This window comes from Xiphias gladius, chromosome 4 (assembly GCF_016859285.1).
Source record: "Xiphias gladius isolate SHS-SW01 ecotype Sanya breed wild chromosome 4, ASM1685928v1, whole genome shotgun sequence".
NCBI lineage: Eukaryota > Metazoa > Chordata > Actinopteri > Istiophoriformes > Xiphiidae > Xiphias > Xiphias gladius.
Genome location: NC_053403.1, coordinates 17896179 through 17911748, shown reverse-complemented (window position 1 = coordinate 17911748; position 15570 = coordinate 17896179). Strand labels below are relative to the sequence as shown.

The window sequence follows — 15570 nt, the reverse complement described above, 5'->3', positions numbered from 1 at the left end:
TGCTCATTGTCCGGTTCAAAAGCTTGTGTCCCTATGTGTTTCTCTTATACACTCTTTCTGTGTCTGTATCTGAGTATTTGCTAAATGAAGGCAAATGCTTTGAAGTTTCACTGCATTTAGCATTCTTGGTTGCTTGCTGTGAAACTTTTACTGCTCTTTCATTGAGCAGGCTTTGATTTTCCCCTTCCTCTTAAAACCCCAAACACCATCTGTTGTCATTAGTGTCCAACAGTCACAATATAACAGGGCCGCTGTCTCTGTCTGCCTATTTCTGATACTTTCTTTGTCTTCTTTGTCACCCACTGATTGTTACTCTTAAAACAAGCCCAGATTTCCAGATTTAAATACGGTCAACTTGCAAGATATGTGAGGAAGGAGATGTTTTTTTTTTTTCTACAAGAGAAAAAAAACATCCCTAGAGAATTGTTTGGACAAATATACACATGTCCAGTCATGTACTCAATGAGTGTAATGGGCATTTGAAGTGAAGTGGATCTAATTTTTTCCCTGTTAAGAGGATGGTAATTGTAGTTACCTGAGAAGTGTTGACTTCTGAAGGCACAGAATGATTTCAATGTTGTTAAGAGTCAGGCGCCTGAACAGATGGCCATTTTTGTAGTTTCTTTTTATTCTGAAATTTTGTAAATGTTTTGTGCATGTTTGAATTAATAAGGTTTTCTCACTATCTTTCTCTTTCAATCATAGATCATATAAAGCGGAAGATTCGCCGGCGGCCATCATGGGGGCGGGGCATTATCCGTAAGAAGAAGAACTACAAGAAAGGAACAGAAGAGGAGGAGGACGAGCCTGAGGCAGAAGTTGAGGCTGCAGGGCCCAGTGACTCATGTTTGACGCAGGATGAGGAATCATCTTGCGATACGACAGGTCCCCAGCCCAATGGCCACCATCCCCATGCCCCCTCCACAGAGGAGGAGAGCTCAAATGAGCCTCCTGTTGCAGCTCCAGCTGAACGTCCAGATGCCAATGAAGCCAGAGAATTGCCAGCACCTAAGGAGGAAGAATCTACAGCCAAAGAGGCAGAATGTGAAAACACAGAGAAACAAACTGAGCTGCATTTCCTTGGTGACAGTTCTCATCCCAAGGTGGACGGGGATAGCCATGCCAAGCAGGCTGAAGTCCAGCCTTCGATTGAAACGTCTGAGTCCTCAGATGCTGAGGCCCATCCCAAGCACACAGAGGGTCTCCTAGTGGACTGTGTGAATGGAAACGAGTCAATGGACAGTCTGGACTCGCAGAGCCTCAAGAGGAGCAGTGAAACTGAGAAAAGGACTCCTCAGAGCATGGTTGAAGGCTCTGACAAGCCAGAACAGGAAGAGCACAAAGACAAACATGAGAGCCATCAAACTCAGGAGCACCCTCCCCAGGATGGGAGGGAGGTAACAGAAAGTGCTGAGGAAGATCAAGACAAAGAAGGTATAAAGCTAGACTGGACAATTGGTTAAATGGAACATTACTTTTTCTCCTTTTGTGTTTAGTATGTTTTTTTTTTACATGTTTTAGTGCTTTCAGTATTGCCTGAAAATGCAGATATATTTAACATTTTTACCTAGGAGTAAAAGTAACCTAACTTGCCCAATGATTGATGGTGTATTTCAGGTAATGTTTTGCTGTATAAGCTAGATTGATTTTTCTTTCTGAGTAGTGGATGCTCTGAGTTTGAACTGCATCTGAAGGAAGTTTTTAAACGAGAAGAGAAGGTGCAAGGTCTCTGCTACCTTTTTTTGGTCTCTTCATTTTTCGTAGTAGTTATACATTTAAGCAAGTAACAAATTCTGTTAATTTTCGCACTTCTAGTGCTTTGCCCACCACTCTATTATGAGGATACATTACTTTCTTGATTATCATCCAGGTCGTTTGGTTTACACTTGGTTTAGAAAACAGATAATAAATAGAGAGAAAATATTTTTTAAAATAGAGAAGAGGACATAATTAACTCAACTCAAATATACTGTATTTTTTATTTCGTAGTGTTTGAGTCAAAGATAAGGCAATAAGTTTATGTGTTTGATTATGAGCTTGTGGTTTGGCTTTTGATGAGCAGAGGCCAGCTGGAAGGCTGAGGTAATGGTGCTGCTAGAACGTGGAGAGGCCATCAGAGGCACGATCACACAACAGAACCAACAAACTGTGGCTCTTTAAACAACAGACAACTCAGCCATACCGCCCCCACTCTCATTACAAGCTGAGCCAGCCCTTTTCTTTCCATTAAAACGTATCTTGAACACTGTTATAAATGGGCAGGAAAGGGGACAGATGTGAAATCTTGTGCACTCAGCAGCTGGTAGTAGCTTCAAATGGATTTTCTTTCTCACACCTTAGTATGGCATTAATCTTAGCCATGGCACTTGGAATTTATTTATTTATTTATTTTTAAACTATCCACTTTGCACTATCCAGTTGTTAATGTGAAAAAAAAAATTTGGTCTGAAATTTGGCTCTCCCATTTATTTAAAGCTTTTTGATTGCTATCACACTGCTCTAATTCTTCATATGTCCCTCATTGTTAACCTTTGTTCCACCAATCATCCATTTACATTTTCATAGGGGGTTCCAAAGTGATGAAATGCAAGAGGAGCCCATCAGAGCAGTTGAAGGGATCTGCTGAAAGGACAGAGGAAGAGCCTCAACTGGTCCCTCCGCATCCTCCGGTAGTGGTTGACCATCAGCAACTTTCGGTAAAATTTTTAAAAATTATTTTGTCCATTTGACGGTTCATTGAATTCTTTGATTGATTAGCAGTGTGGTTGTGGGTCATGGTTCAGCATGTTTTCAGTACAGCATGGAAACTAAAGCAGGTGTGTAAATAATAAAATTAATGACGACTGAATTCCATTTAGCTGCTTCAATTTCAGGGTGTGGGTGTCGTGCATGCTGGCTTATTGTCAAATGCTTGAATAGAACAGAGCCATTTTTAATGTTATTAGTAACACCTATGCATTTCTTAAAATGACAAGAGAATGAAGAATTAATGATCCAAATTGTACACTGTGCCCTTCAAAGCTATAAAAAGATGATCTATTAAAATAATATTTCTTGCATTTTAAGAAAAGCGCTAAGTGCCCAGAGAATGAAGACTTTCACAATGGCCCGACAAAAACCCACAAGGATAAAAATATCCGTTTTGTAGGCACTGTATCCAGTGTTTGAGGTGATTTTAGCTTTGGAGACACTTTAAATTATTTTTCTAGTTATTACTCACCATCTAGCATCAATTTACTGGAGTGTATGCGTATTAATTTGAATATGAAGATGTTATTGGTTATTTATTTATTCAGTGTAAACCCTTTATTCTATTGCAGTACTTAAGCAGGAAGTTTTTTGCTTAAAGTGCATTCCTTACATCTGCAAATTGACTCTTATTTTTTTGAGCGCACAGTGTGATAAATGGCAATTTATATTCAAATTTCCTCTCAAATGGTGTTTGTTTTAGACCTAGAGCTTTTCAACCTGATTATTGTTGATTGTTCTGCTCTCTTGTCAGTTGTCGGTTTAATGTGTTATTGCAGCATTTGTTGACATGTTCAGCATTGAGAAAACTGCTAAGAAGCTTGAAGACGCCAGTCTCAGGGTACCACATGCACTGTTGCTCAAATGATTGGTTAAGAAATGCTCCATAGCCACTCTAAAACATTATCTGACCTCTTACAACCCACCAAGATTTTACCTTTTTAATATCCCAGTCAGTGCCCCATCATTATCTTGTTTGATTCTACATCCTCATCATTTTAATTCAGACCATGAAGGATGTAACAGCTGGATGATTTGGCATTGTGCACTGACTGTGGATTAGAGATTTTACAGGTAGTGGGATCTGTATCAAAGCGATGATGTGGCAGGAAGAGGATGGTCACACAAAATGTCCATGGTCATTTCTTATGATCGTCATAATATTATTATTCAGTTTTTTCAGCAGTTAGGAATTAGTGTTGATGTGTTAAAGCACTTGAAGAACATTGCAGCGGATTACAAAAATAATTAAACGAACTGAACAATTAAATAAAATGATTTATTTAGCTACAGACAATCTTGGGAGACAGAAAACTCAGAAGTTACAGTGTAGTCAACTATTAAATACATAGTTGCTTTTCATTTCTTACATATTAAGTATTAAGGTTATTAAGAGAGGGTAGATGTTATTCTGAACAATAAAGAGCCTCAAAATCCCACAAGTAGATAGGAAAACACTGAAATATAGACCAATTTGTTGCAGCAGACCAACTGTGGTGAGTTGTCACATTTTGCTACTGACTAATTAGGATGTGATTATGGAAAAGTGGAGCTATAATCTAAAAATGTAAGCAGTATGCTTTTGTTTTTGTCTTATTTAAGTTCAAATTTTAAATTTTGGTGGCACTGTAGCTGAAGGATTTTTTTTTTTTTTTTTTTTTAATGTTTCTCCTCCCTTCTGTAAAAGAAAAAGTTGTTCATTTCTATACTCTCCATTAGTCACTTATTGCATCCTATTGGTTGTTAAATCATCTTTTTGTGTACAGACATTTAATAGGTGGTAGTGTAAAAATGGCACTGACAATCATACTTGGCCTGCTCCCTTTTGAAGGCTCAGCATTCATGATATCTTTAGTGAGCCAGCAGTGGTAGCTAGACCTGTTCTCCTATTTTCTTGCTGGTGTACCCTATCATATTTACTGGCTTCTTAGATGTATAGTTCTCATCTCAGAAGCCTTCTGCACTTGGCATTGGTCCATCCCTTTGTCCTCCATGCTTTCTATAGCTTCTCAACATAAACAAGATGGCAAAGAGCTAGTATCTGGATAATTAGAAGCATTAACATTAGCATTATTTGACTGAGGCATACAGTAGAATGCAGCAAATGTGCTGAAAGGTTTCTTTCTTCTTGTGGTATTAAAGGTATGGTGAAAAAGGATGGGGAAATTCAATCATGGGTGACCAGCCTTAAGCTTACCCCAGATCCATAGGTTTGTCTTGGGCTGATGTTGTTACACTGCCCTTCTTAGATGACTAACTCTAACTTCTGATGCTTATCCAACCCTACCATTCACCCTATGGTTATGCCACTGTCTCCCTCCCCTTTTCATCTTTCAACTATCAACATTTTGTATACTTGCTATCCAAACTTGGAGGGAGCCAATTACAGTGGCAGGCCATTTCCATATCCCTCAATCAACAGGTGTTGTTCTAGCAGCATTTTAAGGAAATAAGGTTATGACTCAAACATGAGTTTCTCTCTGCCCTACTAGATCTGCCAACTTGTACTAGAATCTGTTCAAGTAACAGTGAGCATGTGAAGCAGCTCTGCGGTACTTTGCACAGTCACGCTAGGGTCCCACCTAATACCCCAAGTGTAAATTGGAGCCTCGGCTCAGTGGGCTCCCCTGACAGCACTTCTCACTGATCGGATGGGGGGGCTTGGTTTAAGGGGGCTCCATGTAGTGTAATTGGTGTAGAAGAAGTGCTCTTTTGACATGCGCTTACTTCTTTCCTCAATGCTACGTAGTGACATGCTATCAAGCCATTATCTAGTGGCTTTGATGGGTATGGTGAGGTAAGCATCTTGTCTTGCTGAACCTGACTCAATCTTTCAAATTGATTGACAGGCTTTTTATGTGGCCCTATCTTAGTGCTTCAACTGGCTGCCCCAATGAACAGCCACACATAGCACAAACATGGAGGTATATTTGTTAGTAGGGGGAAGAAGGGAGATATCTTAAAGAAACAGATCGTGAAAAGAGGGGACTGTGAATAATTGCTTTTTCATCCCCGGCTTACGGAACAAATTGAATTTCCGGTGTGCAGGATGAGAGTCACCATTTAAGCAGATATTTGCTGGCAGAGCTGGGACTGGCACGCTGCCTGATGTGTATTAGAGCCCGCAGTGAGTGGTGTACTGTTCCTTCCCTTTTCCTTCAGTCGTATTCATTGATTGTAGAGGGCTCATTATTTTTGACTCTTAACTTGATGGAAGAGGCTCTGAAATCTCTCTGGAATTAAATACCATCAGAGTGTTATGAATTTGTTCAAAGAACCTACACTTAAAGCCTGTAGGACAGAGATGGTATTATTTCAGTATTCACATCCTGCCTTTCAGACTCATGGCACAGTTATTTGCTCTGATACACTTAGTAAAATCAAGTTCTGTTATTTGCCAGTTTCACTGAAATGATCCTTGATGCTGTCTGTATCAAAATGAATTCCCCAGCATGAATAAATAAGTCTCGAGGCTTGTTTCTCTCACTGCTCCAAAATGTTTCTTTTTCTCAGCTGTTTTCTTTCATCAATAATCAGACACTTGTCCACAGATGGACTGGAAGAAGTGGTGATGAAAATTGTAAGTGAGAATTCAGTAACAAGAAATCCAATCTGGCCCAGCAATTTTTCCTCTATCTTACCAAGAACACACAGATTATCGTCTGCTCTGCTGTTTTTTTTTTTTTTTTTTGTTTTTTTTTAAGCAGTTGCCTAGAAAGAGCTAGTGTTTCTAGTTGCTGGCACAGTATGGAGCCTTTTGGCTTGATGGTTAGCTATTACAGTATGTCAGGGCTTCCTGTTTTAGAGAAGCCTGTCAATAGAAATGGCCTAATTTTAGTTTCTCATCTTCTTGCATTTTTAGTACTAATAACAGCAGGGGCCCCTATGGCGAAATAGCCATGCCACATGTCTATTTAAAAGAGAACAGCTTAATAGTAGTGCTGGACCAGCCTTTGATTGTCAATAAAAATAGATAGCATTTGATGGGCTTCTTTTATTTTCATTCATTCCTACTGATGGCTTTGACAGTGCTTCTATTTGCATGTAATTGCAATTGCATAGCTGTGCCTCTTGGCCATGCAGGTGAGGGCCAATAGTGTCAACAGCTCACAAAAAATACTGTAAACATTCCAGTTTCTACTATTTTCTTCACGTTCTGTAGTAGCTTGCCTTTTTGCCAAGCCTTCGGGGTAATTTATTATGCCCTTTTGAAGTGCTCACACCTCATGCATCCCACTCAACCCTTGGTTTATAGAGACTAAAGATTTTGATTATGTGGCATTTTGTACTTATAACAGTACATGAAAAGGATGTTTAATTTTTTGGCTTCTCTTTTGTCAACCTTGGCAAGTATAATAAATGTCAACAGTATTGGTCTACTAGTGGAGGCAAAAACACTATAGCATTTGGGTTGAAGGAAATGTGATTGCTATTATAGTTGTTAGTTAATAGCCAAGGTGAGAATCCAGGTCAAGGTAAAATTAAAAAAAAGATAATGAATTTAAAAGGAGGGTCACGTTAATGAATTACAAGCCTCATTACCTGACTACTCAGAATCCCTTGATGACAGAAATCTACTGTAGAGCTTTAAGAAGCAGCAGTTCACTTAGATGTATCCAGTTTTCCAGACATTTTTTGTATATTTTGAAAACATATTCTCATAATGCATAATTTACAGTCTGAAATGCTTAGTGCTGGGTCAGCTCATTTCAGTGTTTAACACCCTTCCCTCCACAAAACACACAAACACACACCGGTAGCACTACGCATGTAAAGGACATTGCATCGATTAACCTTTATTTCCCTTGAGGTTTACCCTAAGTTAAGCCATAGCTGGCCAATTGCTAATCCTTTCCATATCTTTGACCTAATCCTAAACTTTTCCTATATTACATTTTTTGCCTTCAATTCATTTATTTTGAAAACATCATCTCTGTATCTGGTAATTTTGCAGTGGTGTCTGAAGGTGTGTTTGGGGTTATTTCTGTTACATCATTGCAAGGGGTTATCCTCCTTTATACCCTGGTGATATTCGATGTCTACTGTCTTGAATCTATAAAGTAAATAATTTTAACTGGGGAAAAAAATCACTTCGGACCAACCAAAATATCGTCTTGAGAATAGTGGCAAATAGTGAGAGATACTTGATAGTAACTACCCTCCAATAGGACAGTGTGGCACAGTTGGACAGTGATGCATTTTATTCTATTATATTTGGAGTCTATTTGGCCCAAGCTATAACTACAAAATCACCTTGCTGACACAGTAATTTCATGATGGCAGTGCTGGGTCTAATGTCTTACAATTACATCTATAATCTGGCATGGATGGATAACACCAGAATGGTTAAGAGGGATAAGGTAGTTTGGTCAGTATGTGGCATGCTTGCCTCTATTGCATAATTATATCAGACATTATGTTAATGTTCAATGATGTTAATGCTAAAAGAGAAAGACACTACCTTATGGGAACCAATTGTAAGAAGTGCATGTGTGTGGCGTATTGCCATATTGTGATACATATTGATGAATCATTAAATATCCATGTAAATATCCTTACATTGAATGATTTTCCCAGCTCTAAGCCAAGGTTATTTTTATGTCTCCTCAGAGAGCTTAGACCTGGTCTGAAACTCTTGTTGGAGCCTATAAAACCCAGTGAGATATTGTTTTGGATACTGAGCTATACAATTAACTTGACTGGCCCTGTATTTAACATCCTCAGCCCTCACCACAGGCCAGTGCTTAAGTAGTTGGTTGAAATGAATCTCACTGGTCTCACTAGTCCATAGTCAAGAAGAAACTAAATTTAAGATGTGTTAAGGAAAGCCACTTATTTAACCAAGATTGACTATTTTAATAATGGCTAGGGCTGGATAGGGGGGAAGAAAAAAAAAAATCGATTTTTTTTCGAGTAATTGCGATTTGATCTCTTGGTTTGGGTTTGTTGAGTAGATATTACCTCTGGCTATGAGGCCATGGAAATCAAGTGAACAGTGTGTAGATTCTACTTTATTCAGTCTGACCCTGCCGGGGAGTTAACACTAGCTAAGAGCTGTCTGCAGATATCAGGCTGGTGTCTTGTAAACACAAACAGTGCAGAAAAATTAGTGAGCAGACTTTCAGTTTTTGTTCTGTCTGAATCTAATTGAAATGAAATCATTCTGGACTTTGTGAATCAAAATCAAATAGAATCAGGAGATCAGTGCTGACATCCAACCATTATTATGGCTTCTTCCTGATTTAGTTTATGCCCTGTCCAGGAAACTGGCCATGAAACTCTATGCTCTCCACAGATTTAATTCAAGTCCTTAAATGATCTTTGTTCTGGAATGCACTTGCTGTTTTATCTATTATTTATTCATTTATATAACTTACTTTTTTATTTTATTATTTGGTCTGACTGGGTGTCTTAGGCAGATGTACTCTTACTAGAAAAATTATTTTCACAGTATGAATTTCTGAGTCTGGTGGCAATCTAGGCTTAGCTTGAAATAAATACAGAAATACATGGAGATGTTAATTTACATTCGTCTTCATGAGAAAAAAATGTAATTAGGCTACAAATTAAAATCACAAGTAAATGCAATTTTAAAAAATATCAGTGAATTAAGTTTATTCATGTATTAGATCATGTAGTTTGATATAGAGTTTATACAAATGACCTTACCACATGATAATCTATATCTTCTCCTCATCTATACTGAGATAGAGAAAACTCACAGCTATTAAATGGCTGGGCATATTTCAGTGATTTTAATATTACAAGTAAAGCCAACCATTGCATATTTAAGATGGGTTGTCAACCCCAGAAGGGCTTTTACATGCCCAGCTGAAAGGGATGACCATTTCATTTTAATGTGCTTAGACCATGGTAATATGATTTGTCATGATCGTCCCTGACCCTTACAGGACTATCAATATTACATTACCTGTGTGACCAAGTGCCCTTGTTCACATTATTTGCCACTCTGACTGGATATTTTTTGGATATTTTATTGACTATCATTTATAATTAATTCTTTTGCTAGTATTGGAAACCAAAAAAAAAAAAAAATCAAAGGGGAAGAAGGGGGTGAATGTTCTCTTAGAGGTTGGTACTGGGGCCTTTATAGCATCCCTGGTTACGGCGACTGTTGGGCTTTAAACTGTTGTTTTTTTTTGCTTGCTGCCTGGTAATTCTTTTCTCTCACTCAGCGATGAAAAAGGCTCTTCATACACACCCACTATCACCTAAGCACACATACATGTATAGTAGCTAGTGAAGCATCCCTCAGTGATCAAAGATGACGACCCTCGACTATATCACAGTTACTTCAAGTCTGCATATACGATTGTTTACGGGTTGTTTGTTTGAAAGGGCTTTGTATAAAACAAATTTAAAACACAGAATTATGGTTAACTCAATTCACCACAGCACAGGTGATATTTATTAATTTATTAATTTATTAGTGTGTGCTCTGTAACACACATAATCCATGCAGACTGATGTAGCTGTCAGAAGAGCAGCTTGACGAGTTTGAAAAATGTAGCAACCCAGACCAAGTGGTGGTTTCATTGTTTCCCAGTAATCTTAACCTGGTCTGGAAGGCATGAGAAATATGAGTAATACTAGCATGCCCATGTATGAGGTTGCTGCTCTGACTAGAATCAGCATGTAATCTGGTTTATAGGTCAGGGGTTAAATAGCTGTGTCTTGAATCCAGTCACATGAATTGCTTCTGCTTTATTAAACTTATATTTCTCAAAACTTATGACAGTTTAGTGTGTGTACTATCTACTATCAGATGTGAACATAAATCCAATATTAATTAGTGTTACAATAAATCCTGGAAGTCAGCATGGCCAAAAACTCCCTTTATGATAAAATCCTCTCTCAAAAGCAGAATTTAAGCACTAATTTAACTCCATACTCCATCTGCGGTCTTAAGAAACATGGAATAGATAGAGATGTGAGTAAAGATGGAGCAGGGAGTTTAGAGGTGGTGAGGTTAAATGGTCCGTGTCAGTAGCAGTCTTTAACGCATGGGATTACTGCCCTTTTGTGTGCAGTGAGCTCAGTCAATCACTGAGCCCGTGTAAGACACACTCACACCATTTACCCCACACTGTCGCAGACATCCTGATCGAGCTTACAAAGGCTGGGAAGTGCACAGCTGCAATCAGCTGGCTAACAGTAAGAGGAGAATACATTGAGGGGAAGAAGAGAGAGGGAAGAGGGGAGGAAAGACATGAACAAGAAGGGAATGAAAAGACAAATGCATCCAAAAACAGTCGGAAAAGTGTTGTCTGGAAAAATGAGGTTGACGAAGAGGTGAGGAGAGGCTCTGTAAACCATTGAAATAGCCTGGAGGTGATAAGTGCGGGGCAGAATTAGTTTTAAAGGGCTGTAGTGCGTTTCTGTAATGCAACGAAAGAATGTAAAACAAGAAAGCAATGTGAAGAATGCAGACCTCGGACAAGCCTTAATAATCTCCCCTGTCCCCCCAGTAGTTTAATTTAAACATTGTAGTGGGTAGAAGAAAGGGTACTCATGTAACAGTAGCCAAAGCTTGTCCTGATTCTTGTCCTAGGACACTTTCTGGGATCCATTGTTCGTGATGCTTTATAACAAACAATTTGACAACAAGTATAAAGCTAATACAATGAAAACCTAAACATGGCTCCGTGGAGTCAATGACATTATATCCATAATGTTTACAATGTCACATTTCATGATATAATTTAGCCTGTTCATGATATTTATGGAGAAATATTTGGGGAAGCAGCCGAATTGCTAATAGTCACATTGGATCCCAAGGGCAGCTCAGGTTTAAAATTCACTTTCCCCCGACTCCATCAAAGGTGTTTGTGATGCAAAGTAAAGATATCCTTACAAAGTGAAGTACTGCTCTTAAAGTCAAATTTCTGATCATCACATAAGTCTGTCTTGGGATTCAGTTTTGTTTTTTGGTTTTTTTTGGGTTTTTTTTACAGAAGTTTTTGTTGATGTGAAGCCTCATTCTAACTTTAATCAAGACAAATGTTCTGTCATTTAAACAGAAATCATAGTCAGATGGAGTACAGCCATTAATACAATACTAACCTTTTTGCCTCTGTAATTTTTCTTCTCACTCTAATTATCTCTCAGATGTTTGCTGACGAGAGGCTTTGACAAACATTCACGTCTTATTAATCTTGACATTGCCTTGGTTTATGTGTTTTACACATGGTCAATGTCTTTCTCACATACACACACATACACACCATTTAATTTCTGCTGAGGTTTCTTTACTTGCCTTGTGTCAGTGATGGTAACTTTAATTATTGTGCCTTTGCTGTCTCAGTCTATGCATTCTGATGAGCCCTGTATTTAAGTAGACACACATATACACAGACTTTGGCTTGGGTAAGATTTGAGGAACAGGTCAATTAAAAGGGTCTTTGACTGTCCAGAATGTTTTAATTAAAGTAGCAGTGAAATGTAAACTTGGTTCTAATTATGATTAGCTTTAATTAGCTGTCACTCTGATCTTAATTGCTTTTGAATACAGCTGAACTCCAAATGCTTAACCTCCTTGCAATAACATCAGCGCTTACCTTGTGTGACCAGTTATTCAGCACTGTCTGTCTGTGTCTATTCCATTGTTACTTCTCCATACATGTGTGGGGGTATTAGTAAACATGTATAGTATATGTCTAAAAAAAAAAAGAAAAAACTTGTAATACTTTATTTGGAATGTTTTTGTTTGTATAATCCCTCGCAGGCACTACTGGAAATGGTGGTGAAGAAGAGTGAGGGCTACAGCGTGGAGCAGCTGGAAAGACTGTACTCCCTTCTCAGCCAGTGTATCTACCAGTATCGCAGAGAGTACGACAAGACTCAGCTACTGGAGGTCAGTAAGAGAGACATACTATGGGTCAGCCTTTCTAAAGTGCGTTTAATTGTCTGAACGCTTGTCAGCCAAAAAGTATGGACAGAATACCTGAACCAGTACAGTAATCTTCAAATGATATATAACTCTAAAATCAAATACAATGCAGTCTGTCAAATTGTAGATTACATCTTAAAGTTGATACATTGACTAGTAGACCAGCAAAATTAATCCGTAACATTTCTGATTAATTGTTTAATTGTCTGTCTATTTTTTAAAAGTAAAAATACCAAAAACTCCCTCATTCCAGCTTCTCATTATTATTATTATTATTATTATTATTATTATTATTACTTAATTAATTAATTAATTTTATTTATTTATTTAATTATTTCTAAGTCTTCTATGACTGTATCTTTGGGTTTTTGACTGTTAGATGTAAAAATCAAGCAATTAACTCTATATTTATAGTGAACATAATGGTTAGTTGCAGTCCTATCTTGTGTTAAGCACATTATAAACGGGGATTTAGAAAAGTGCATTTAGGGAATCTTTTGTGTGTAATACAAAAGATGTGAATTCAGTAGTTCTGGAAGGCTTTTGAGGCAAATGGCCTGGTGTATTTTTGCTTCATTTTTAAAAAAAATTTTTTCCTGTAGATTTGACCCCTTGCAAGCAGAATAAGATAGACCAAGTAAATTGTTTCATGATGCCAAGTCACATGTTACCACTTTTTTTTAAGCGAGGCTGTTAAACAACTGCTAAATTTGATTGAATTAATAACATTCCCAGATATAATGGAAAAGTGGACGTAGGCAAATGAAATCTGAGAAAAACTGTTTCAAATAGAATATCTCTTTTGGGAGGTTAGATACAGACATCTACACACACTGAGATAAGCTGAAACAGGGAATAGCATCTGGAAGTCACAGGCATCATGAAAAAAACTACTGCTAGGTGTAGGTATTCGGGGATAGATATCCAGCATAGGTAGCAGTAATGGTGTAAATCAATAGTAGTTAAAGGTTGAAGTTGTCAGGGTTGAGTTGAAATGAAGGGGTTTTTTTTTTATATAACGTGTCTGTTTTTGATGCTCCAGAATAGTATCTAATGAGGACAGCGGGGACTCTAATTAAGTGAGCACATGTAAAAGATTATGTTCAGTGGTTCTGTGTATAAGACATACAGAGACAAAATGAGTCCAGGAGCTGGAAACGAAAACAGTTTGTAAAAGAATCTACGATTCCACACAATGCTCCATTGAGGCTTCATTAAAATCTGTCATTTAGCTTTTGTTATCTAATGGGGAGAATTACTATTCAACGGTATCCTGTTGTGAACAACCTGAACGCGATCATAGCAACTTAAATTTGTGTGTTGTGTTTTTTCATTCACCCCTAGTCTCTTTGGAAAATTCAGTATGTTACGGCATATGGAGAGTAAGGGTTGACGAAAGTATGAGGTCAATATAAGGTCTTTTTTTTTCTATTTTCATTTCTAATCTCTTTTGACAATGATCCATACAGAAAAAGCTGCTGTATATTTTCCCAGAATCCCATCTGGTCATCTGCTGCTGCTATAGGATGTCAGTGCAAACAGTGGGCCAGGAATGGCAGTGTCCTGGTGCTGGTAGCCAGAGCTGGCTGTCAGGATGTCAGAGAGAGGGGGAGAGAGCACTCAGCCAGGTTGTGCCGCCTGTCAACAGGCCGGCTGTTGGAGGAGGGGAGGGTGCACGTCTGGGTTCGTCTATTACCGTGAGCCTAAATATGTGTTTCCAGAGCAGAAATGTCAGCTCGTTTGGCACGTGCTTTGTTTGCATCTGTTTCCAGCACGCATCTCCACCCCACAGCAGGTCATCTCCTTGTAACTACCTAGAGAATGAAAAAACGGGCACAGACAGACACATATGCAGGCGGCTGAAGCCATTGCCATTGCTTAATGTTGCACTCCATTGCAGTGTGTGCTGTTTGTGTCTATGCTGTACAGCCGAGTGAAATGGAGCGTGTCCATACATTTGTCTCCTTTACTCTCCCCCCCGTCCTCCTCTGGGTACGGCTTGTCTCAGTCTTCTAGAAAAGTTGACCTTTCAGCAGATGGAGTGGACTGCACCCAGCTTCCAGTTAGGCCTGAGGGACCATCTCTGCTCTGTACACAATAACACCCAGACTATGCTCCTATCTACAAATTGGCGTTCATGTTACCCCTAGGCCCAGTATTAAATTCAGACTGCAATTAAAGACTTTGTTGGAGTCTTTGACCTTTAACCTGGATCTGTGTGGTGCTGGAGTTGTACATGTTACTGGCCAAGTTAGCCGAACATCATAAGAGTTGCTTACTTCTCTGCTTATTTGTGTGTTTGCTGCTAGGTCGTTTAATAATTGGCATAAATGTCCAATGCAACATCAGGGGTAGATTGCAAAATTACTCCTAAAATACATTGAATTTCTAGGTGCATGTAGTTATTTGGTAGTGTCTCGTTGATTCCTGCAGGTAGGCGGGGAAATGTAGATGACGTGAGTTTGACGTGTAAAGATATTTGGAGCATGTGTACTTTTTAAATAATTAATGGTAAACATCTGGCTTTGATGTCAGGCTAGGGGGTCTTTTGATACCTTCTCTCAAGATATTTACTATCAAAGTTGAACAGTCATACAAAGAGAAAAGTATCATAAACAGGCAGAGAAAGCAGTTTTTCCATTGACAGTAGCCTCTGTAGAACACAAACCAATGCTGCCCCAGCTTTCATCATTGTGGATCTAATGTCAGTAGCTTGTGAAATAACACCTTCATCCAGGCATAACACACAAGATTGTTCTCTTTGCTCTTTTTCTTTTGTGGGGAAAAAAACAACTACCACTGTTGTTGTTCTTACTTTCCTAATCTACACGTACATGCTACAGAGAACTCTGTTCTCTCAGGGGTTGCAGATCTGGGAAATGGAGGAAATCAGTAACTGAGGTGGAAGGAGA

The 15570-nt window shown here is 38.6% G+C and overlaps 1 protein-coding gene across 2 annotated transcripts in view; it reads left to right on the top strand.

The window, feature by feature from the left end:
- Positions 1–15570, top strand: part of atad2b (ATPase family AAA domain containing 2B) — a 66534-nt gene that overhangs the window by 47068 nt on the left and 3896 nt on the right. For both annotated transcript variants that reach the window (XM_040125244.1, XM_040125243.1), the window contains exons 25-27: positions 706–1434; positions 2566–2696; positions 12494–12622. In XM_040125244.1, coding sequence (XP_039981178.1) covers positions 706–1434; positions 2566–2696; positions 12494–12622 — 989 coding nt within the window. The remainder of the gene's footprint in view (positions 1–705; positions 1435–2565; positions 2697–12493; positions 12623–15570) is intronic.